This window comes from Mesoplodon mirus, assembly GCF_964341445.2.
Source record: "Mesoplodon mirus genome assembly, chromosome: 10".
In the NCBI taxonomy this organism is placed as follows: Eukaryota; Metazoa; Chordata; class Mammalia; order Artiodactyla; family Ziphiidae; genus Mesoplodon; species Mesoplodon mirus.
Genome location: NC_138986.1, coordinates 50997686 through 51020951, shown reverse-complemented (window position 1 = coordinate 51020951; position 23266 = coordinate 50997686). Strand labels below are relative to the sequence as shown.

Below are 23266 nucleotides of genomic sequence, written 5' to 3'. Positions count from 1 at the left end.
TTTTTCCTAAAAGAAATTATTTCTCAAAAGCGATCCATCAAGCATTATTTTAAATAGGTAAAGTGAAAGTTGGGCAATTACCACTACCCTTATTATCATTAATAATCCTAGTATTAGCATTACAATAATAATCCTAATAATAACAACCGCCCGGCAGCTCAGAGAAAACTCGATTGCCTTCCAGCTGCCATCCCTGGTTCCAGCCGTGTTTGTTTTTCTTCTTTTCCCTTTTACATTTCAAGTTTGTCTCCTCGCGCGCTCACTAACAACTTTCTCTGTTAAATGCAAGAGCAGGAGAGGGAGGCGGCCAAACTTTCCGCGGAGCAGAAAGGCAGCGGCAGCCGTGCTGCCGCCCTGGCCTGCTGTAATCTTTTATTCCAAAATGGGTTTCGGCGATTAGAGGAGACCCAAATACATGTAGCGGTGCATGAATAATGCTCATTGTAGGAAACTGACACTTGCTCAAGGAAAAAAAGTTTGGCTATAAAATCACTTCATTATTTGCTTTTACCGCAGCTTCGGTGCTAATCCCTTCAGAGGTCAGATTGCTTAGCATCTCTCTCTCCCTCTCCCCTTTCCTCCTTCTTCTCTGCCCTCCTCTCTCACCCCATCCCCCCTTCCCTGTCTTTCCTGCGATTTCAGGCCGTATTTTAGATATCCCCTGTAAAGTGTGTGGCGACCGCAGTTCGGGGAAACACTATGGGGTCTACGCCTGCGACGGCTGCTCGGGGTTTTTCAAACGAAGTATCCGAAGGAATAGGACGTATGTCTGCAAATCTGGAAACCAGGTACCTTAGCAGGGCTTCGCTGCCCGGCTCCCCTCTGCCGCTTCCCCTTCCTTTGTTTGTGCCAAGGCCTCCTCTGAGTTTCCAAGCTGCTGAGGAGAGAGACCAGGCCCTGACCTCTCCTTTCCTCTCCCCTCCTTCCTGCCTCAACTCTCAGTGGCCCTTTTGCTTGGGAAAGGCAGAAAGAGGCAAGGGAAGAGAGCTGAGTTTGAAGGAGGAAAGCTGAAGTCCCAGTGTCTCCTTACACCCCCTATCAATCCCCCCCCTTTTAAAATCCTCTGACAGATTTTGACACTGGGTAAGGCCCACACCCAGTGACTATAAAGCCAGCCCAGAGGATCTAAGGAACTTTAGAATCTAAACCACAAGTGCAGGCAGGTAAAAGGGCTATTTTATGTCACTGCCACCCCAGTTCCATTCCTAGCAGCACCTAAGTTCAGTGCTCTGACCCGGGTCTGTCCGGGCAGAAGTGAAAGGCACAGGGCATTTCAGTCAGCGAAGTGAGTGTTGGCCAGTTGGAACAGAGAGGATGTGCTGTATGAGGGGCTGTGCCTTCAACTTCAGAGAAGCAGGGCTGCTTGGTAGTGGGCAGTGGGGCTTCAGCACCCATGTGACTTTAGTTGGGCCTTGTCAGAAAAGGGCGGAGTGAGCAAGAAGAGAAGGTGCCCAAGGAAGGAAACTGGGAGCCTCTCCATGGTCCCCATATCTTCACTTTCTCTGCTCTGGCTGATTCTGTTTTGATCTTGAGCAGGCAGAACTGTGTAAAAGAGACAGAGGAGTAGGGGCATGGGTTGAGTGTGAGCCAGAGCTTCCAGAAAGAGTGAGCAGACCCCTCCCCCTGACTCAGTTTCCAGCTCAGTAGTAGGTTTATTTCAACCTAGGAGATCAGCCTTTTGGTCCCACACTTGGCCTTCTCCTTAGCCAGGCACACAGACCCTAAATACAGAGTGATGATCTCCTCTCCCAAGAAGATCCTGGAGAGTGCAGTAATCAGAAAACATCCTTTGGTAACCAAAATGTTAAAACGTTTTCACTAAGTAATATGTATGATACACATATATACATACACATATATTGTCTGGTGCTAGTGAATTGTGTATCTTTTTCTGAACCTATGTCTGCTCATACCAATTTCTGATAGATTTGGATTATCAACAAAAACAAGAACAAGAAGATGCTGCATTTGGATAAGTTATTTTGAACTCTCCAGCTCTATTACCTGTTTAATTGGGTCCATAGCTCTGTATCAGTTTCTTGCTTCACCATATGGACACATCACATTATATACACACCGGACTGTATCCTGGTAGCTCCACAAGAATATGGGATTACTGTGGGTCATCAGACTTGAGCAGGCCTCTACTTAAGTTATCTTTTACTTTTATGCAATGCACAGAACTGGGGAATCAAAACCTCAGATGTTATGCTTGATATTTTCAAAGGGGTTGGCTATCAATTCAAACATATTGATGTCAGTCCAAGTGCTTGTAAAGGAGTATTGATAGACTCATCAGGCATGGTGGTCCTCTTCTTACACAGAGAATAAATGGACCTAGCTGAGGTGCGCATCTTTCTCTCAGGCTCCAGATATTTACATACATTTGATCTGATTTGAAGACACTCTTAAGAACTAATGAAGACTTCTGTTATGCATTAGTATGTTTATCAGAATACTAGGTGGATAACATTTGAGGATAGGCATATGATTGCATTTAATAATAAGTTATTTAAACCTCTTTACATTGAGCTATTACACTGGCCAGCAAAGATGACCTGAAGAATTCAGTTAGGAAAAAAATTTATTTCCTTTCTCTCCTCTATTCTAAGCTTAGGTAAACAACATTCTAGTTTATTACTAACAGTAACGAGGATGTTTAGAAATTATTATGAACTTCTGCTCTACCTTTATTTTAAATAAATCAACGTCAGAGGGGTGTGATCTCATAAAACTGTGTGTTTGAGTGTATAATTTTTTCCTAAGGGATATTTCAGAAAATATGCTAACTCCAAATTCAGAGTATATGAATTTTGAGATTATGAAACAAAATAAAAATACATTTATTTTATTCTCTTTCTTCCCACTGTAAATGTAAAAGTAGCAAGTAGTATAAACAGAGCACCAAACTTCTTATGTATTTACTGTGTATAAAATACACATGTAGACATGACTCTTTATGAATCTATGTATATGTTCTCTCAGTAATAACACCTAACATTGAGTGAATTCCATTAGAAATTTTCTCTGTTTTCCTCTTTTAATGGCCAATATTTTTCCAGAAAATTGCATTGGATAAGACATTTATTTTCTCATGCATCTCAGATAAGTATTTCTAAGGCACAATTACCTCTTTTTTTTTCAGTTATCGTGCTAATATTCTCAGTCTATGTTATCATTTTGTCAGACAGTTCCTCACATTATCTTCCTGGTCATATTTACACGGTGGGCATTTCTAGAATTTGTCCAGGCCTTGGGCTCTTCCCTTCCCACTCTCACATCTGTAAGCCTTGCCCTCCTAATCACTCTGGCTTCTGCCTCACCTTCCAGAAATGGCTGTGTTTCTATGAATCTGGGCTAAGGCTAGTCTTTAAGACAACTCTCAACATGCTGGTCAGAAGCATGGCTTCGAGTACAAAGGCAAGAAAGGAAACAGGAGAGTGTAGAATAATGGGAAATATTTATCTGAGAGATAAATGGGCTCACCCAGAAATTGACAGAAGGAGGTAGACTCAAGACCTGAAAGTGGAAAGAATAGTCGGTGGGAGGGGGACGTGGCAGGGGTCCTGGCAGGCAAGCCTGCTCCTTGCAGAGCTCTAAGGCCTCCTCCTCCAGGGCAGGTCGCTGTCTTCGGTCCTGAAAAGTCTCGCCCCGCTCCAACCCCTCTGCGCCTGGCGGAAGTTCCCCTCGGGAGCTCCTCCCCACGCAGCGTAGTCCGGGCAAACCAGGAGCTCTGACCCTTCACCTGATTTGAGAAGGACTTTTTCACTTCTTGTCCGCTTTCATAGGGTCAGGGGCTGGTCCTTTTGAAGTAGCCCCGGGAATCCCAGCCCTTTCTCTTCCTGGCCCTGCTGGTGCCCAAGGCCCTCGCGTTTCGCGGACCCAGGCTTGCAGCTCCAGGGTCTGTTGCGGGGTCCGTACCCGCCTCCACGCCTTTTCCCCGACACGGCGCCGGCTTTGCGTCCCCAGTCTAAAGGTCCTGGGGGCCGCTGACCGCCTGCGCTCTGTTCCAGGGAGGCTGCCCGGTGGACAAGACACACAGAAACCAGTGCAGGGCGTGTCGGCTGAAGAAGTGTTTGGAAGTCAACATGAACAAAGATGGTAATCTATTTATTCTTAGTACATTTTTTTATCCTTATGTTGGTTGAATAGTAAGTAAATTATGTGTACAGAAAATAATGGCACTCCTATGCATGTAAATCATCTCCTGAGCATTTCTTTCCAGGTGCTGGGAATTGGCCTCCGGCTTTAGTCATCTCCCTGCATAAGCCCCACCCTCACCCCACTGAACTCCCCAGGGCAAGACCCATGCACACGTGGGACACTTGCGCCTCACAACCATCCCCACGAATCCAGCGTTCCTGGAGCCCCCACTCTGCTGGGGACCCACGTGTGACATTCCCGGCCTCCCATCCTGATTCCTCTTCTCACCTCTCCTTGCAGCCCTTTTGCGGCCAGACTTAAGCCTGTTAGCCTCCTGCAGGGTCTTGCTGTCTGTGTAGTCTCCTGGAGAGGATATCTTGGGGACTAGGAGACGGGTTGAAGGAGGAAGGGCAGAGACACGAACACGCGAAATGTCCACCCCTTGTTTGTAGACTCACCAAGATTACAAAATCAGGACGGCCGTTGTGGCGATCTGAGCTTTTTCAGGGCCTTCTCTTAGTTCTAAAGAAAGGGGCTGGAGGGGCAGAGTGACGCCAGTGGGTGCCTCGGACACCCAGCTCCCAGAAGGCTCTTAAAGGCGCGCAGCAAGAACTAGGTCGTCAGGATGCTTCTTGGGCTTAGAGTGCAATCCAAGCTCGTGCCCGGAGGTGGCCTGGCGAGGGCGCCCCAGGCCGGGACGTGGCAGGGGTCTTGGCTGGGAGGGAGGGATGGGGCCTCAGGACTGGGTGCGGAGTGGGCTTTGCCCGGACGGAGGCCTGGGCAGGGTGGCATCTCCACGAGGTACAGCGCCCATTGGGGAGAGTTCCTTCCTCCGCGGCACAGGAAGCAGGAGGGAGCGTCCAACCTGTTGAACTTGTGTATTGACAAGTTGTCAAGCTCGTCGAGCGGAAGATTGCCCTGAATTAATCTGTTTGTTTAAACTGTTGGTGGTAATTGTCACATCTCCCCTGCCTTCCTCCAGCACACTCTGAGAGGGCTTTCCCTCGTCCCATTCCCCAGCGGACCCGGGCTCGGGTCCTTTTCTCCTGGGGTCCTCGGAGGCCAAACAGGCATCTCCAAGTGGGGCGGGGATGGAGGTGGCGGGGGGGAGTGGTCGTCGAGCGGATTGGGAAAAGTGTGTGCAGAGACGCTGTGCCTGGCTGTGCGCAATGCTCCCTCTACCTTCGATTGCGGTCGAGACCTAGCTAATCCTGCCCAGAGGGTCTCTGGTTTCCCTGCTACCTTCCCTGGGTGCGGAGGAGCCCTCAACCGACAGAGAACATACCTAGTCTTGCCTGAGGCTCGGGTATTAGTGTGACACTTTGGGCCGGGCTGCTCTTCTCGGCTTCAGCTTCCTTGTGCAAACAGTGTAAGGGTTAAACGGTCTCAGAGCGCCCTCCACCCTCACATTCCTTCTCCCTCCTTCTCTTCACCTCCCGGGTGCCCTTGCCTGTCCAGACGCAGCTTTTGGCCCGAGAGCGCGGCAGCGTCTAAGTGTCACCGAGTCTCTGATCTCGGGCGTGCGCCGGTCTGTCTGTCTCTGTAGCCGTGCAGCATGAGCGGGGGCCTCGGACGTCCACCATCCGCAAGCAGGTGGCCCTATACTTCCGTGGACACAAGGAAGAGAACGGGGCGGCCGCGCACTTCCCCTCCGCAGCACTACCCGCGCCGGCATTCTTCACCGCGGTTACGCAGCTGGAGCCCCACGGCCTGGAACTGGCCGCCGTGTCCGCCACCCCTGAGCGGCAGACCCTCGTGAGCCTGGCTCAGCCCACGCCCAAGGTCAGTGACCTTGCTGGGCCCGAGACCTTTCCGAGTGGAGGGCGGAGAGGGGCGCGCCCATTCTTTCTCAGCTGGCATGGCTCAGGCAAAAGATGGAGAGAGAGAGACCTCACGGGGTGCTCGGTGCTTCGCCGAGCTCTGCGGGGAGGTCTAGACCTCCCTCTCTCCCCTGTTGAGCTAGCGGTGCTCAAATTCTAGTGTGCAGTAAAGTCACTCTCTAAGCTGACTACAAACGTGGCCACCTAGGCCCATCCCCCTTTCAGCAAATTTGAGGTGGTGCCCAGGAACCTGTATCTTTAGAAAACACCTAGTGCAAAGCCCTGGCTGAACTAAGAGGGCAGCCTAGGTGTTCCTGGAGGACAGAAGAGCAGAGTTTGTTTTTAGAAGAAAGAAGTTGGCTGCAGCTGGCAGAAGAGCCCCTGAATTGCAACTGCAGGGATCTAATCTCTTGGGCAAAGCCGTGGGTCCCTAATGCAAGAGAGAAATGTGGAGCTCACCTTGTTAGGAAAGTTTGAAGAAGCTGGCTTCATTTCCCACTCCCCGTACTCTCTTCTGAGCCGCATGAATTTACACAAGAATTGAGCCTCTACTAGCAGGGACACAGCCAGAACCACCTCAAAAGGCTGCCACCTAGGGACTACCTTCCAGGCTCCCAGTTGGTTACCTACCCAAAGACCCCACTCCAGGCCGAGAAGGGCTCCAGATCTCTCTCCCCAAGAGGAGGGCCAGCTGCAGCCCCACACTGCAGGGAAGCCAAACACCTGGGCACACACACACACACAATATTTAATATTGCTTTCTTATCCTTGATGTGTATAATAAGCTTGGGAAAGTAGTGTTATGAATATGTCGTCAGTTATGAATGGGAATGCTCTATAAATGATTAAGATGTCTAATTGAAATATTTCCATAATATACTAATCCTTTCTAAAAATACTCATATGCATATTTGTGTTTGGGATGCCTATTAATTTATACTTTCTCCACATCTATTTTTATTTACTCAAATGCAAGAAGCTCTTGTCTAAATTGGGAGACAGGCTTGGCACGTGGCTCATCCTGAGGAAAATTTGCTGCAGGGGATAGAAGAGCCAGATGCCCCTCTTGAAGGAACAGGCCGCCAAAGAGTGGAAATGAGCCTCTTCCATCAATTATTATTCCCCAAACTCTATAGATATTCCTATCTCCTTCACTGGTCTAATTAGAAAATTTAAAATTTGGCTCTTCTTGCAAAGCTGCAGCTTCCTTACTCCCTGGTGTTTCTCTTTCTTCCCCACGCAGTACCCCCATGAAGTGAATGGGACCCCAATGTATCTCTATGAAGTGGCCACAGAGTCAGTGTGTGAATCAGCTGCCAGGCTTCTATTTATGAGCATCAAGTGGGCTAAGAGTGTGCCAGCTTTCTCCACGCTATCTTTGCAAGACCAGGTATGACCAAGAGGGCACTGAGCTTTTGGGGGAAGGGGGTTGGGAAAGAAGCAACAGTAGTCAGTCTTATGAAACTAGAAGTTACCTGGATAAATCACCAAGGCCAGGCATCCGTTCTTAACAGCAGTAGGAAATGATTTTTCTTAGCTTCTTGCTATGGGTTCAAAATAGCTAGCTATGGAATCCTTACTAAGAAATGTAATTATGTTATTTCAGGAAAGTTGGATATGATCCAAAAAAACACAAATATACAAGACCATTATCTTTTTTTAGTTTAATTGAAACATCAAATTTAATCACAAATTTTTAAAATCTTAATGATTTTAAAAATTGTTAATAAAACAATATTTTCTTAAGAACACTAGAACTGAGAGACATAGAACGTGATGAGAGTATTCCCTTGTAAGATTTTGGGAACTAGTCTCATTATTTTATATTTGCAGCTTTATATTTTCCATTGTGATGCTCATAGTTTTGGCCACTGATTGATCAGCATGAAGGATTAAAGAGTGCATTGCACACCTCCCCTGATTCTTTAAGTGCTTTTAGAGTTTTTGTAAACAAATAGGTCTGGTGCATAATCCTGTGGTTGTAAATGACATTAAGAGGGAGAAAACAAAGTATGTGCCTTTAAAATTGCATCGTACTGAGAAACTCAGAAGTTTTGTTGTTAGGAATATCAGAAATGGCCTCTGCCAGAATTTTTCTGCCCTTAAGGGAAAGAAATAAAATGAAGTATTCACAAAAATTGGCTGTCACCAGCACATTCATGGAAATTAATGACAAATTTCCCAAAAGGCTAATAAGTAGCTCTAAAAGCAAAGGATTTGTTTCTTTAATTCATCTTATACCTAATTAAAGCATAATAGTGCCCCTTAATATGAAGTACATTTCCTACAGAGAGCCCTGGCAATGTGCTCAAAACATTTAATCTTCTAGCATGGGATGTTCTTTTTTTCATGGCCTGGACTTTCAGACATGGTCAGAATTAGACATTGTTTACCTTGCATTTTTAAAGTATTATTTTCTGTATTTAATGCAATAAAACTGAAAATAAAGCACTTTGAAAATTAAACCTTTTGGTCTAATTGTGATTTTGGTTACAAGCCTCCACAATTCAGCCCTTAGCTCTCAAAAGCAAATCCTCTCACATCCAGAACTGACTGGTTTTTGAGAGATTTTTCAAAAACAAATTTTTCAAGTTGGTTAGTTTCTATCTTTGACCAGCTTTACTGGTTGACTCTGACCATTTGCTGTGTGTGTGTGTGTGTGTGTGTGTGTGTGTGTAAGTTGGCTATTTTTTCTCAAAACAAGTATTTGTAGACTCTTTAATCCAAACAAAATTTACTTACTGTCTGCCACTTAGCCCTTCAGCAGAAACCCTTTAACAACAAGAAAACTGCAGTGAAGTGGAATCCAGTATATTAATTTCGAAAAGGAGCCAGATTTTCATTTTAAATATTCAGTAGCACATTTTAATAGAATGAAAATGACAAGCACCTTGATGCTGTCCACTTATGAGTCTCAGAAAAATCAGGCAGTGAGATGAGGTAAACTCAGCAAAACCCGATTAACATAATTACACCCTGATTTCCCTGCATGCCTCTTGGGAATTAGTGATCGCTCTCCCAGCCCAGCCCGCTCAACCCTCCAGGAAGATGGAGGCCCACATCTGCATGCTTAGTCTGGAATCCTCAACCCCGATAATATCAACATTTTCTATGAGGGAATCTGCCTGCTGTGCTGCTGGTGACATTTCATAGAGCCTGGGTCTCCTGAGAAGTTTCTAGGTGGTCAGGAACAAATGGATGCAAGAACAAGAAGGGTAAACCCTTTTCCAAGGGAAGCAAAATTTGGGGAATTGGAATGGCTGACTCTCAAATGCATGTGCTTAAGTATAGACACCTTTTAATAAAGGAAAATATGAGACAATAAGGGAAAGCTAGACTATTCAGAGGAAAAACTATCAGGACAGGCATTTAAAACACTTCTTAAAATGATGGAAATTTACATATTGAAATTGTTTATAAATTTATAAATTACACACTATATTATATTATACATCTATTGTATGACAGCTGATGCTTTTGGAAGATGCTTGGAGAGAACTGTTTGTTCTAGGAATAGCACAATGGGCCATTCCGGTTGATGCTAACACTCTACTGGCTGTATCTGGTAAGAATTGCACAATTTAATGACTTTGTTGTAGAAATTACCATAAAAATACATTACTGAAAAAAGAACAACATGTAAAGAATAACAAATTCCTGCTGAACAATAGAGTATACCTGTCATTTATAAATCTATATTTAAATGCAAATAATGTTGTTTTGTTGTATTCATGACTGCTTGCATTGTTATTTAAATGCAAATTACTGTGTTTGTTATCATCCAAGAGAAGATTTTATATTAACTTTCATACAATATAGCCAGTTTACATGGAATCAGATATCTTAGAGTGACAATTGAATAGATATTGATATGCAGGATTTTGTCAAAAATCAATATTAAATCATGAAAATGCCTTCATGTTAGAGCATTTATTGCATATTTTTATTCTAGGCATGAATGGTGACAACACAGATTCCCAGAAGCTGAACAAGATCATATCTGAAATACAGGCTTTACAAGAGGTGGTGGCTCGGTTTAGACAACTCCGGTTAGATGCTACTGAATTTGCCTGTCTAAAATGCATCGTCACTTTCAAAGCTGGTAAGCAGACACAAACTGTTGTCTCTTCTCCTTCCCCAGTTTTGCCATCTCACTAATTCAGCCACCTCCAAGTCCAAAAAAGAGGTGATGGTTTTCAAGAGAGCTGATACTCTTAGTCTGACTCCATTTTCAATAGCCATGGAACCTGCATGTTCTTCTGCTGGCCATCCACTTCCAGAGAGTGCTTTCCCCATCTGCATTTCCTCTGCTGCCTATCACAATTTCCTGGTCTTCATTTCTAGTTCCTACACACAGTGGTTCTGAACTGAGAAGTTTCCGGAATGCTGCCGCCATCGCAGCTCTTCAAGATGAGGCTCAGCTAACTCTCAACAGCTACATCCATACCAGGTGACCCTTGTTTGCCTTGAACGTGTACTTAAGAAAATTGCTTCCATTGTGAATGTGTGAGCAGACAGCAAAAAGCCAGTTCAAACATTGTGACTAATTATCCTGTTGCCAAGCCAGTTAATTTAATTAGAATCTATGTCCTCACGTATTTCAGAAGGGTAGGTGAGAGGAGCAAATCAAATTAGACTACAAAACTGAAAGCACTGCCAGACACCTTACACCTTTCCTGGATGAACAAGTTGATCCATCAGTATAGCTGAACACATTGAGGTGAATGGGCCCAGATATGAGAAAGGTGAAAAATGAAGGCTAAAGTGTTATGTTAGTTGATATATTAGAGTGGTCACATGATCCTTTAAAAAAGGCAAGCACCTTTCTTTGGGTGCCAATCCCAAATAGAAGGACCAGAGAACTTTCTAAAGAGGTCATCTTTAACCCCATCATGACTGCTGTCTGGCTTTGGTGATTGGTATCTGTTGACCTATTTTGAGTCATAGCGCCCATCATGTTACTTCTGGCCAAGCAAAGCCCACCGACAGAGGCTGTTCTTGGCTATTTGTAGAAACTCTCAGTCACTGGGGTTCCAGCAGTGCTCCTCCTGTCCCACCAAATGGGCAAATCCACCACGAGGTCTACAGACTTTCTGATTCTATTTTCAGATGAAAAAAGCAAGGCTTTTAAAGAGCAGTGAAACCTTGCTAGCTTCCTAAGTTAGGGCCGCAGTAGATCTAAGGTTAGAATAGAGTTGCTCTTCTTACTTATTCTCTAGATTGATCTTGAAGAGAAGCCCATGGAAACCAGTCTCTTATCATCTCAACATCACCCATAGACACTATGCTGGGAGAAACTAAATCAAATGGGTAGAGGCAGTTAATGCTTCCATTACTGAAGGGGTCAAAGAAACCCCAAGTCACCTGTATTCTTTTGGGATGATACCACTTCTGCAGGGATCTCCTTATTTCTTTTACAAATCCTCTTTTGAATACTAATGCGTAAAACTGTTCCCTGTCCCAGACTCATTGAATGTAGCTTTTCGGAATTCCTGTTCCTGAAAGCTTTAGGCTTCCCAGTAGATCTTCAATAGCCAATAGCAACCAATATCTATTGAGTGCTTACTGTGTGCCTTACAACCCAGCATATTATGATTTTCCCTAAAAGTAGGGGGAGTATACGAACAAGTAAATTTGTAAAATGTGAGTTTAACAACAACAAATTGTTCCCTGTCCATGGAATATCACTGAAACTGTGATAAGTGATAGAGCCTGTGTATGTTTTTCAAAATTAAAGTTCCGTGGTTTTAAATTTAAAATCCACATTAACTTTCAGAATGTATATAGTAAACACTTAACTTTGTTCAGAATTATAAAATGGAACAGTACATAATTTGGGCACTTTTTCCCCACTAAAAACTAAATTGTATATCATAACTGACCTCTGACATTTAGAGTCTTTAAGGTATAAAGAACATCACACCAGGAGAATATGATACTAGGTATTGATTCAGTCAAGCCTTTGCTGAGTACTCGCTTTGTGCAGGGTGGCTGGTGAGCATTGTGGAACACGAGAAAGGACAAGATACTACCCATTATCATTACAGGAAGTAGGCAGAAGTGTTACTCCAGCTCAGAGAAAAAGCAAAGTGGGGAGTGAGAGAGATAAATTCTCGTTGGAGGGAGTGAGAAAAAAATCTGCAAAGTCTGATGGATGGAGAAGACCTGTGAGCTAGTTCTCGGATTCCAGCAGGAGAGAAGGGGACCAACAGGAGGCAGAAGAGAGGCTGGTAGAGGTGCCATGGAAGGTGCCAGAGAGGGAGTAAGGAGAGTCTGAGAGAGCCTGACATTTCAGGAGCTGCTTCTAGGACGACCTGAGAGAGTTAAACCACAAATTAACAGAAGTCTATTTTAGAGAAATGACAAGTATACTACTTCTCTGTCACCCTCAAAACAAGGAAATTATTCATGGAAGGAACACATCTGCTTTGACATGAGCCTCTCATTTCATGATATCAGCTACAGCTAGAATTTAATATTAATATCTAGAGTCATACATGCGACAAAACTGACTATACCTTACTGCTTAGCTCCTTCAAATCAGCGAACATTCTCCTCTAGCACTTTCCTGTCTAGAAAAATAAAATCTGAAATTGAGAAGTTAATGTGGCAAACTGAGCTAATTGTGCATTAATTGTTAAAGCTGCAAACTGAGCTAATCGTTACAGCCCAGTAAGTGATTTCTCTAATTATCTAGGACATAAGGAGAGGGCTAGAAATTGGCATTTCAAACAAACTGTATATAACTACGTGTAACAACTATATATAACTATATATAATAATAAACAATTTAGTTATATATAATAAACTATATAACTGACAATCAAATACCTGAATCCGTGACAGACACAGAACACTTACACCTGGAAAGAAAACTTCCAGTTATGTATGCTGATGGATGAAGTCAAGGGCATAGATACTCTACAAAATAATTTTGAGCAGTCAGAGAGCCCCTCTCTTTCCTTCTCTCTCTGTCTCTGTCTCTCACACACACATACACATGGTTATTGTTTCTGGGTAGTAGAGTACTCCACATATAATAAACACTTAATTTGTGTTGACTGACTAACCAGCCCCTTCCTAACTAGAGAATAAAAGAAGTGGGTGAGGGGCTTCCCTGGTGGTGCAGTGGTTGAGAGTCCGCTTGCCAATGCTGGGGACACAGGTTCATGCCCCGGTCTGGGAGGATCCCACATACCATGGAGCGGCTAGGCTCATGAGCCATGGCTGCTGAACCTGCGCGTCCGGAGCCTGTGCTCCCCAACAGGAGAGCCCACAACAGTGAGAGGCCTGCGTATTGCAAAAAAAAAAGAAGTGGGTGTGTAGGTGAGTGGATAATATACTCACAGAAAATCAAGAGTTAATTGTCTATGGAGTCACCAAAATACGTCCTTTCTGAAAGTAATTATTTCCCACAGTGTTTTCTCACTGTGGGAAACTTCAGCATGTTGGGTGGATGCTGCAGACATGGTGGGGGCTTATCTAGGCAGCCACTGCTTCCCACCCACTGCAGGGGGCTTCTCTCCTCTGCCTGCCTGAGAAGGGAAACAGAGCTGTTGAAGAGAGTAAGTGGCCAAGGTGAAAGGGAGACGTGGGTCTTGGGATTACTTTCCAGGAAACGTAGATGTTTTTGGCAAGTAGAGTAAGCGGTGGGATTTATGTTTTTTTGGTGTTTTTTTTTTTGTATTTTTTTAAATGTAGAGAAGCTCCACCGTGTCTGTACCACATTATTAAAGGTGGTCTGGTGGTCCCTGTCCATTGGTGGTCATGAAGCTGGGCAGTGAAAGAGCCAAATGAGATCCTCAGAGGCCCAGAATGAATTATCAGCCTCATATCAGGTTGAAGAGAGGGACTCTCCTGTGCCCAAAGCTAAGAGACAAGCATGAAAGTTGTTCCCCTGGACTCTGCACGGTGGGGTTATTGGGCAGTTAAACTCAATGTTCAGCTACCTAACTCCTGTGTAGGAATTGATATATGTCAGTTTCTAGCACCTGTGGCCATGGATTGAACCTGGCTGAGTCACAGATAAGTGTCTCCAGAGGTCAGTCTTTTGGGTGGTTTGTGTCAGTGGAGGGAGACCTCCTGGTGGACTGTATTGACACCTGATTCCAAGCTATTGACTGAAGATGCATCAGGGCAGCAGTGAGGAGGTGGCTTATAGGCGTCTAAAGGCAGGAGGAAATTGAACTTGCACATCTGAGCACAGATGTAAATTGGACATCAAGAGAGGAAATTGTTCAGCAATTTCTCACATCTTTAATTATATGCCAATTTCATTGACATGAAATTTGGGTGGCACTGCCAGCCAACAGAACTTAGTCTTTAATTTGCAGTGTAATAAGGAGGGAATTATTCCTGAGAGTGACTAAGTATAGTGCCTGAATAATAATTTAGAGAATTGCTTAGAAAAGGAATCCATTTTATTTGAGGGAAATAGCCTCATGAAGGAGTCTTGAGAATCAGAAAATGTGGATGTGGTCACTAGTTTTGTCATCAATACCATTGGTTGGTTTCTACACTGGCAACCTTAAGTTTATTATTTGGTCTAAACTTAGTACCATGTTTCTTAAAATTATTTTTTCTCCAAAAAAATTGCAACCCCTGTGCTAACGAGGAGACAGTCACCGTGTGCTTTTGGCAGCGTCATTATGTTCTCCATGCCTCGATTATTCCACCTGCAAAACGGGGACAGTAGTGCCTGGCTAGGACTCTGTAGTATGTTATTAAAGAGGCTGAATCAGGAAACTAAGCTGAAGATGGTGTGTGTTCGAGGATGAGATATTAAGCCTGTTAGTGATGGATCTTACCTTGCTTTCATGGCTTCTCCTATTCCAGATATCCCACTCAACCCTGTCGCTTTGGAAAACTCCTGTTACTTTTGCCAGCTTTACGTTCTATTAGTCCATCAACCATAGAGGAAGTGTTTTTCAAAAAAACCATCGGCAATGTGCCAATTACAAGACTGCTTTCAGATATGTACAAATCCAGTGATATCTAAGCTCTCCAAGTCCCTACTTTTCAGGATGGGACAGTATCTGATGAACTTCTACCCATGGAGAACAAGCCTCAACTAACAAACCCTTCAGGAAGCATAAACCTGGGAATGTGTAGCCTTCAGGAAAAAATGTCAATTGACACAAAACAATTCCAGTAGCTCTGACCTGATGCCTCACCCAGGGTGGGGTGGCCTGGAAGGAAAGGGGGTGTAAGAGGACCGCCTGAGCAGAGAGGACTCACTGCTACCATGCCCTGGGAGGGGACCGAATTCGGGGTTGCCACAGGCCAGGCCATTCTGCCTCTTACCTGGAAGATCAGGCTGATCTATCAACAGCTGAAACATAAGTAGAACATTTTTTTTCCCCTTTTAGTGTATAAAGTTGGGTAACCAAATATAGTTCTGTGTATAACATCATACAGCAGCCTTCAGAACTATCTTATGTTGAAGAATTTATTTCAAAAATAATGGTTAGGTTTTAAATCGAAAGTTTTATCAAAAGTTTCCCTTCTATTGTACTACTTCATAAAGTGGCCTTCAGAACTGAGTTAATAAGTAAAAGGTAGCTTATGCTGTGAGATTTGCTTTTTCTCTCTCTTCTTTCTTTCTTCCTCTTCCTCCTCCTCCCCTTCCCCCTTCTCCTTCTCCCCCTCCCCCTCCTTCTTCTTCTTAATACCATAGGCCAGGCAACCTTGTCAAAGGAATTGGTGGACGAAAATGAGATTCTCACCAGGACTTCAGGTTGGATAACATCTAAAAATAGAAGAGCTTTACTAAAAGAACACAAGTCGAGGGAGGATGAATAAAAACAGCAAAACCAAATAAAGTGGAGATGAATGATGGAGTGAGGCAGACTGCTGTCCCATTAACATAGTGCTGAAACCAAAGGCAATGGGGGTCCAAACTCGTGTTTCAGCGAGTCACACCAGACAGTAAATGAACAGAGACATGAGACCAGAAGGAACTTCAAGGAGATGGATGCTAAAGGGCTTCTTGATCCAATGCTAACAGCCTGAGACTCTTCAATGCCTTTCAGAAAACCGGTTTCTAGTAAAGCTTTGAATGCCTGCACGTGCACACACACACTTCGTCCTACACTATAAGCTGCTCCTTTGGTATGAATCTCTACTTATGGAAATGTAGGAACAAACATTTAAAAATAGCTGCTGTACTTTTCACATTTTGATTTATTAGGTACTAGCACTGAGGAAAAATATTCAGCACTTGGACTATTATAGGATGAGTAAAACTTCCCTTGTATAAAGTGAATTAACTGATTTGTGAAGTTAAAAGGTTGTACTCATTGTATTTACAAAGAATAAAAAATATATTGAATTTAAATGAACTCTGCCTGATTTCTTAGCCTCCCTCCCTGGCTGGTTCTTATCCACCAGTTACAAGGCGGCGGCGGCAGCTGGTGTAAAAACTGAAGCTCAGAGCACTGCAGCCTGAAGAACTGAACCGCAAAGGCAATTTCCTTTTTACAGTGAATCCCATGTAAAATGATGAATAAAGAAATAAAACATAAGATTCCGTTCTCTGCAGCTCTCAAATGTAATTGCATCTGTTAGAAAAATTGCTGTGTGAGGAAGAAAGAGGCCGATGAACAGAGTCTTCATTCACTCACTCCTCTGTTTCTAACTCTCTTGCCAACATTTCAGTCCTGACCAGGAACTTAAAATTATTTAATGATCAAAAAGATGAAGTGTGAAGAACCATATTGGTGAGTGAGATGTGGAAAGAGCAGTAGAAAGTGCGTTGAGATGTTCCCAGCAAATCTCAGGGCACTGGTCCCACAGCCAGAAGCCGGTGGTGGAAATCAGAGTTGCCCGAGGCCATGGGCACTGTGCGTTCCTCCTGGGCAGCAGCTCCAGCAAGAGTCTGGAGCAAAGGCACTAGCATCTCTTGGCTAAACTGACTTGGCGGTAGCATGTGTGGGAGGTCAAGCAGCCATCCACTCCTAGTCCACTAATTCCACCGAGAAATAGAAGTTGGTCTCAGAGGAAAGCATGCACAAGAATGTTCTGTACAACACTGTTCATAGTTGAGAGCTAAAATGTCCACCGGCAGAGAACAGATAAATTGTGGTAAATACAGACAGTGTTACAGTAGTTCAAGTGAATGGACTAGGGCTGATGTAGAACATAGGTACATCTGGAATATGGTGTTGGGGGAAGTGAATCCCAGAGGATACATACAGATTGGTTTTAAGATAAAAGTTTGCAACCTACAGAACAATACTCCACCATGTTTATAGATACACAAATGTATAGCATATGTTTAAAACAAACATGAGTAGGGTAAACACTAACCATATGATAGCGGTTACCTTTGGGAATGGATGGGATTGCTGAAGGGTACCAAGAAGACCCTCCCTCAAATGTTTCTGAAAGGGTTGATTTCATAAGACAAAAGAGAATTGGAAACAAATATAAGTTCAATGACAAGATTTGGCAAAGATGAGCAATGGATTCAAGGCTTTTCCATATATTAGTCAAGTTTTACTTCAATAATGCTGAATTACAACCCCCAAGACTTTGAACAACGAACTTGTATTTCTTGCTCATGGGACTGCTGGGCTGGGCACCTGGCTGCAGTTTGGGTTCAAGTGGGCTCCAGTGTTGCCTCATTCTGGACTAGCATCTTCCTTAGAGCAACTTCTTTGCATGACAGAGTGCAGAAGTGCAAGGGGCTGAGCCAAACCATGCGAACACATTTAAAGCTGCTGCTCCTGACGTGTGTTCACTTTCCACCAGCCAAAGCCAAACACATGGCCAAACCCAACCTCATGGGGGCAGGGAGTGTACGCTTCTCGAGGAGGAGGAGGGGGGAATCACTGACATAATAAAAGGATAAAGAAGATGTGGCACATATATACAATGGAATATTAGCCATAAAAAGAAGGGAAATTGAGTTATTTGTAGTGAGGTGGACGGACCTAGAGTCTGTCATACAGAGTGAAGTAAGTCAGAAAGAGAAAAACAAATACCATATGCTAACACATATATATGGAATCTAAAAAAAAAAAAAAGTCATGAAGAACCTAGGGGCAAGACGGGAATAAAGACGCCGAATAAAGTCCATTCTCTACTAGAGAATGGACTTGAGGACACGGGGAGGGGGAAGGGTAAGCTGGGACAAAGTGAGAGAGTGGCATGGACATATACACTACAAACGTAAAATAGATAGCTAGTGGGAAGCAGCCGCATAGCACCGGGAGATCAGCTCGGTGCTTTGTGACCACCTAGAGGGGTGGGATAGGGAGGGTGGGAGGGAGGGAGACGCAAGAGGGAAGAGATATGGGGATATATGTATATGTATAACTGATTCACTTTGTTATAAAGCAGAAATTAACACACCATTGTAAAGCAATTATACTGCAATAAAGATGTTAAAAAATAGCTATCACAGTCATAATCTAATCTATTTGAAATACTCTCAGTAAAGTTAAAAGGGAGTAAGTTTCCTATGACATGCCACGGAATACTGATTTCCCACCGGAATTGCCTTTGTTTGGGGCATCTCTGCCATTACAAAGAAGAATCAAACCTGGCTTTCATAAATCAACTATAGTTTCAAAACAAAACAAAACAAAACCCTGGCTTTCAACATTTGAGAAAGCCCAGAATTAAAAACCCAGTAGCGCTCTCTTCTGCGATTCTGAAATCTCTGCTGTATGCAGCCTGGATACTTTAAGAACCTCACCGCTTGCTTAGATTTTAAGGCAGACATCCTCTAGGGCTGCTGTTGTGGGGAGGTGTCACTGCAGTCTTGGATACACAAATTCCAGATACACAGTTTCAAGTTCTGCAATTTGAATATACCAACAAGAGAAGGTGAACCCAGCCAAGTGATTACTGCAGTCAAAAACCAGTCTTCAGTGCTTCTCCTTTGACAAATGTCTTTTCTAAACCTGGGAGCGTCACCTTTTAAGAGTAGTAATTGTGTACGATGACAATTAGCTATGGAGTCTTACATTTGTGTTTGAATTACTTTTAGTTCTTTGATGCTAGGGAAGAGAAAGGACAGAGGATGAGTTCAGAAACTGAATTGAGATTCCCAAATTATTTCACTTGTAGTTCAAGATTTTCAGTTCAGTTTAGGAGCCCAAGAACTGAACCCACTGGCCAGAGACCTGCACTGTGGTTGCTGTCCTTAATCATTTATATAAAAATGGAAACCCTCTGTGACGATTGTTTCGTGATGTATAGAAATATCAAATCTATATCGAATCTATGTTGTGCACCTGTAACATAGTGTTATAGGTCAATTACACCTCAGTTTTAAAAGAAGAAAGGACATGTAATCACAGTATTCTAATAGGTCCTGCAGTTAACAATTTTTACATTGTTATAATAATACAAACACTAATTATTGGTATAATTAAAAGTATGATAAAATTTTTGGGAGAGGATGAGGGAGGAGAGGTGGAGGTACTAAATCTTCATCTCATACTATTTATACATTTAAAAATTGTCTTTTTATTGTATCTATGAGACGATAGATGTTAATCATTTCACAATATGTAACTCAAAGCGTCATGCTGTGCAAGTTAAACTTATACAGTGATGTATGTCAATTATTTCTTAATACAACGGGGGAAAAACAAACAAGGTAGAGAACAGGAAAAAAAAAAAAGGAAACCCTATACTTCTCTGAAGTTATCTGTGTATGTGTGGCTCTCTCTCCCAATGGTACATATGGCTGTACCTCATTTGTTTTACCATCTGCCTAGTACTTCACTGTATGGATGGACTACAGTTTACCCAACGAATTCCTTATTGGTGGACTTGGGTGGTTTGCAGTTTTTCACTGTAGTAAATTAAACTACAAAGAGCTCTCCTTCTATGTACACTTCTGTGGCCTTGTGGGGCATTTCTGTAGGATAAATTCTTAGAAGTGGCATTTCTGGGTCAAAAAGATTATATGCATTTTTAATTTTGATACATATAATCAAATGGCTCTCCAAAAGGGTTGTATCAATTTACCCTCCTGCGAAGAGGGTATGAGAGTGCCCATTTCATTGCTCAGAATTTAAAAGTGCTTAATCAGACACAGGCTTGATGAATACTTCAGAAGCTGTTAGAAAAATACAGAGAATACATATGTTTCAATAATGAATATGCCTCTGCTACTGGACTGGTGAAGTTGGTTTCACTTTTCACCCATGGTTAGAGCTTGGTTCCCTAAATTTTTCAATCCAGGCCACTTCTGTGAACTTTTGACAGTACACATATCACAATGAAGGTTGAGAGACAGTGGATAAATGAAAATATAGAAGGAGCTTGGCAGACACTTTCTGTTGCTAAGAAGCTGCTCTAAGAATCTCAAGTCACTCATTTTACAATAACATTTTTTATATTTGCTTATGGAGGGAGATCCCTGGTGGACTAGTGGTTAGGATTCCAGGCTTTCACTGCCATGCCCTGGATTCAATCCCTGGTTGGGGAACTGAGATCCCACAAGCCACATGGCATAGCCAAAAAAGAAAAAAAATTGCCAATGGAAATTGAAGAATAATAATAACTCCCTTTAACTGAATAGCTCCAGTGCCTTTACAACATATGGCTTATTTTTTAATGTAGTCTGTTTTTTAGATTTTTGAGGCTCATTTTGGAACATGAAGTTGTTTTTTTTCTCCACATATTGCTGACCTGCATATAGACCATTAGGGAGGGTTGTCAGAGCTTTTGACCACTGCTGAGCTGGGCTTGTTGGCAATGTACAGAGGGCAGTCTCTCTGATGAAGAAACCAGGATGTTGCCACATAGCCCGGGCATCTTTCTGACGTACCAAAGTATTGCAGTGTTTTGCTGGGAAACTGTGAGTAGGGTCAAGTATTGAGGAGGCCAGGGTCATAGGTTTGATCCTCAGGGGAGCCAGGTGGCCTTATTCTGTCTGTGGCCCTAGTATCTCTAATGTCCTTCAATGGTTATGTCCCAGGACACTGAGCAAGTGGCAGTGGAGGCCTGGGCTCCTCCACTGTGAAGGCTGGAGAACAGCTCCCAGCTCTTGTCCCACCATGTGTCATCCAGGGCATCTTCTTTGCATTGACCCAGCCACGAGCCTAGAAAAAGGAGTGCTGGCCAGGGTGAAGAGATTGGGGTTCTAGTTATGACCAGTGTGATCTCCGGCAAGTCAGTTAACCTCTCTGCACCTCAGTATTTTCATCTGTGCAAAGGAGCACTAGGCTTAGTGATGCCTAATTTCCCTTCTTCTGTTCTCATCATTCTCATCATTATCTTTTAGTTGGGGCCAGGAGACCACTGGAAGAAATTCTCCTTGGTGGCAAGAACCAATCAGATTGATCGGATTTCCAAACATGCTCAACCTTGACTACTTTCCTCCCAAATCCTTTCATTTCAAATTGTTCTCAATCTTGGCTGCACATAGCATCACTCCAGGAGCTTTCGAAATGCTCAGTGCCCAAACTGCATCCACACCAGAGCAATTACACCAGCATCTCTGAGGCAGGGCCCAGGCACCAGTATTTGAAAGCTCCCCGATGATTCCAGTGTGCGGCTAAGGATGAGAGGCACTGAGGTAGCCTTCCGTTGGGAGGCCTGGGACAGGGGTCATGTTCAGGCTCCGAGATCGTCTGTGTCTCTCATCCCTCGTGCCTGGTTGCTCTCCCTCTACTCACTGGTGACCTTTAAAAACGTTAATTCTTTCCCCTTTTTCCCTGCTCTGGCCTGTCATTGAGCTCACCCAGCTGATTGTGGCGCTTATGATTGAGAAGCTCTTCTGACCGCTTTCCTTTCCCCAGAAATTAACGTGATCATTAAGGCTTATAATTTCACTTACCAGTGCTATCAATCAAGGGGCTGCGAAACAGAGTTGAGTGCTTTTGTAATTGGCAGCAGCCTGTGATTCGGAGCAGGGCACCCAGGGGCTGTGAGGAGGCTGGAGGAGGGGAGAGTTGGTGTGCAGGGAGGGGCTGTGCCTCCTTGAACTGACTCCCTCAGCTCTTTGTGACTGGCTCCCAGAGGGGCCAGTAAGCTCTCAGTGTCATCTGCCCTGAATGTCAAAGCGAGGAAGCCAGTTCTTGCTGGCAGCGCTTCAGGCTAACCCTTGCCCACCCCAAGCTCTCTGCAACGGAAAGGAAGGTCTCTTTGGGTTCTGAAGAGAGCAATAGGAAAGATCAGTGGATTCTTTGTACGCTGGGCAACTCAAGTCTTGTCAGGGAGGGGCAGTGGGTCCAGATTATCTGTAGTTCAGAAGTGAGGTTAAGGCTGTCAAACCCAAGGGGGTGACAGATTCCTCCCTAAACCGCTTGCTTAGAGATACCTTGGAACCCCATAAATAGCAGTTGAGCATGGAGCAATGCATGCTCTGTGCCTCCCTCCTCCAGCCCAGAGTGACTCCAGGCTTCTTCCTGTATGCTGGGAGCTGGTGATCAGAGTGGCCCTGGGACTACAGCTGTTGTCCCTCCTGGGAGGACTGGGCTGGCTGATGGAGTTTCTCACAAACACAGTGCCTAGTGCAATATCTCATACATACATGGTAGGTGGATTATGGGCCAGAGGTGAAGGGGTAGTTATTTTTATTTCAAATAAAACATTACAACAATATTAAAAGTGACTTTCTTTTATTAGATTGTAATATAGGAAATTTGTAGGGGAAAATTATATATAATTCCACCTCCCTAACACTATTTTTATTTTTGCCTATTTTTTCTAGTTCTTACACATGTACCTATGTATTTTAACATAGTTGTAATCAGTGAACATATTTTCCATTCTGATACTATTAACATTCTATCACTAACATTTTTTACAGTATCTATGAAACTTCAGAATTCCTTTTGATGTTTTCATAATTCAGATACTTGGCATGTGCCATAATTTACCTCTCATTCAGTTTTGGATAATTATTAACCCAAATGTTTAATAAAGTAAGTTCACATTGTATGGAACAACACACATAAGACCTACCCATGTAAAATGTTAAAATGTAGTTTCCTGGTTCCTACCTCCTGAGATTGGGATTCAGCCAGTGTGAGGTGGGGCTGGGGCATCTGCATTCTGACAGTCCCGATGCAGGTGGTCCCAGCTCCATAGGCTCAGGCAGGTGAGTGACATCTCCAAGGTCACACAGCTGCTCTGAACCCAGAAGCTCCCCAGCTTCTACAACTGAATTTTGCGGTCCATATAAAAGACCAGTCCCCTGCTTCTCAATATGGAGTGTGTCTACTGAGTTAGTGCCTATATCAGGAGCTTACTTTTCTTCTCGCTTATCTCCCAGGGCTCCTTCCAAGTGCTTTCCCCTCAGCAGTACTGGGGCCCCAGGACTCAATGCACTTGAGTGC

The 23266-nt window shown here is 43.7% G+C and overlaps 1 protein-coding gene across 1 annotated transcript; it reads left to right on the top strand.

Moving 5' to 3' along the window:
* Positions 1–282: 282 nt before the first annotated feature.
* On the top strand, positions 283–16196 carry NR2E1 (nuclear receptor subfamily 2 group E member 1; the record flags this gene model as incomplete). Its single annotated transcript, XM_082633782.1, has 9 exons — positions 283–364; positions 643–788; positions 4014–4101; positions 5690–5925; positions 7207–7353; positions 9432–9528; positions 9916–10065; positions 10308–10413; positions 14799–16196. 9 exons carry the CDS (start codon positions 283–285, stop codon positions 14959–14961), a joined length of 1215 nt encoding a protein of 404 aa, XP_082489908.1. The 3' UTR covers positions 14962–16196.
* Between the last annotated feature and the right edge of the window lie 7070 nt (positions 16197–23266).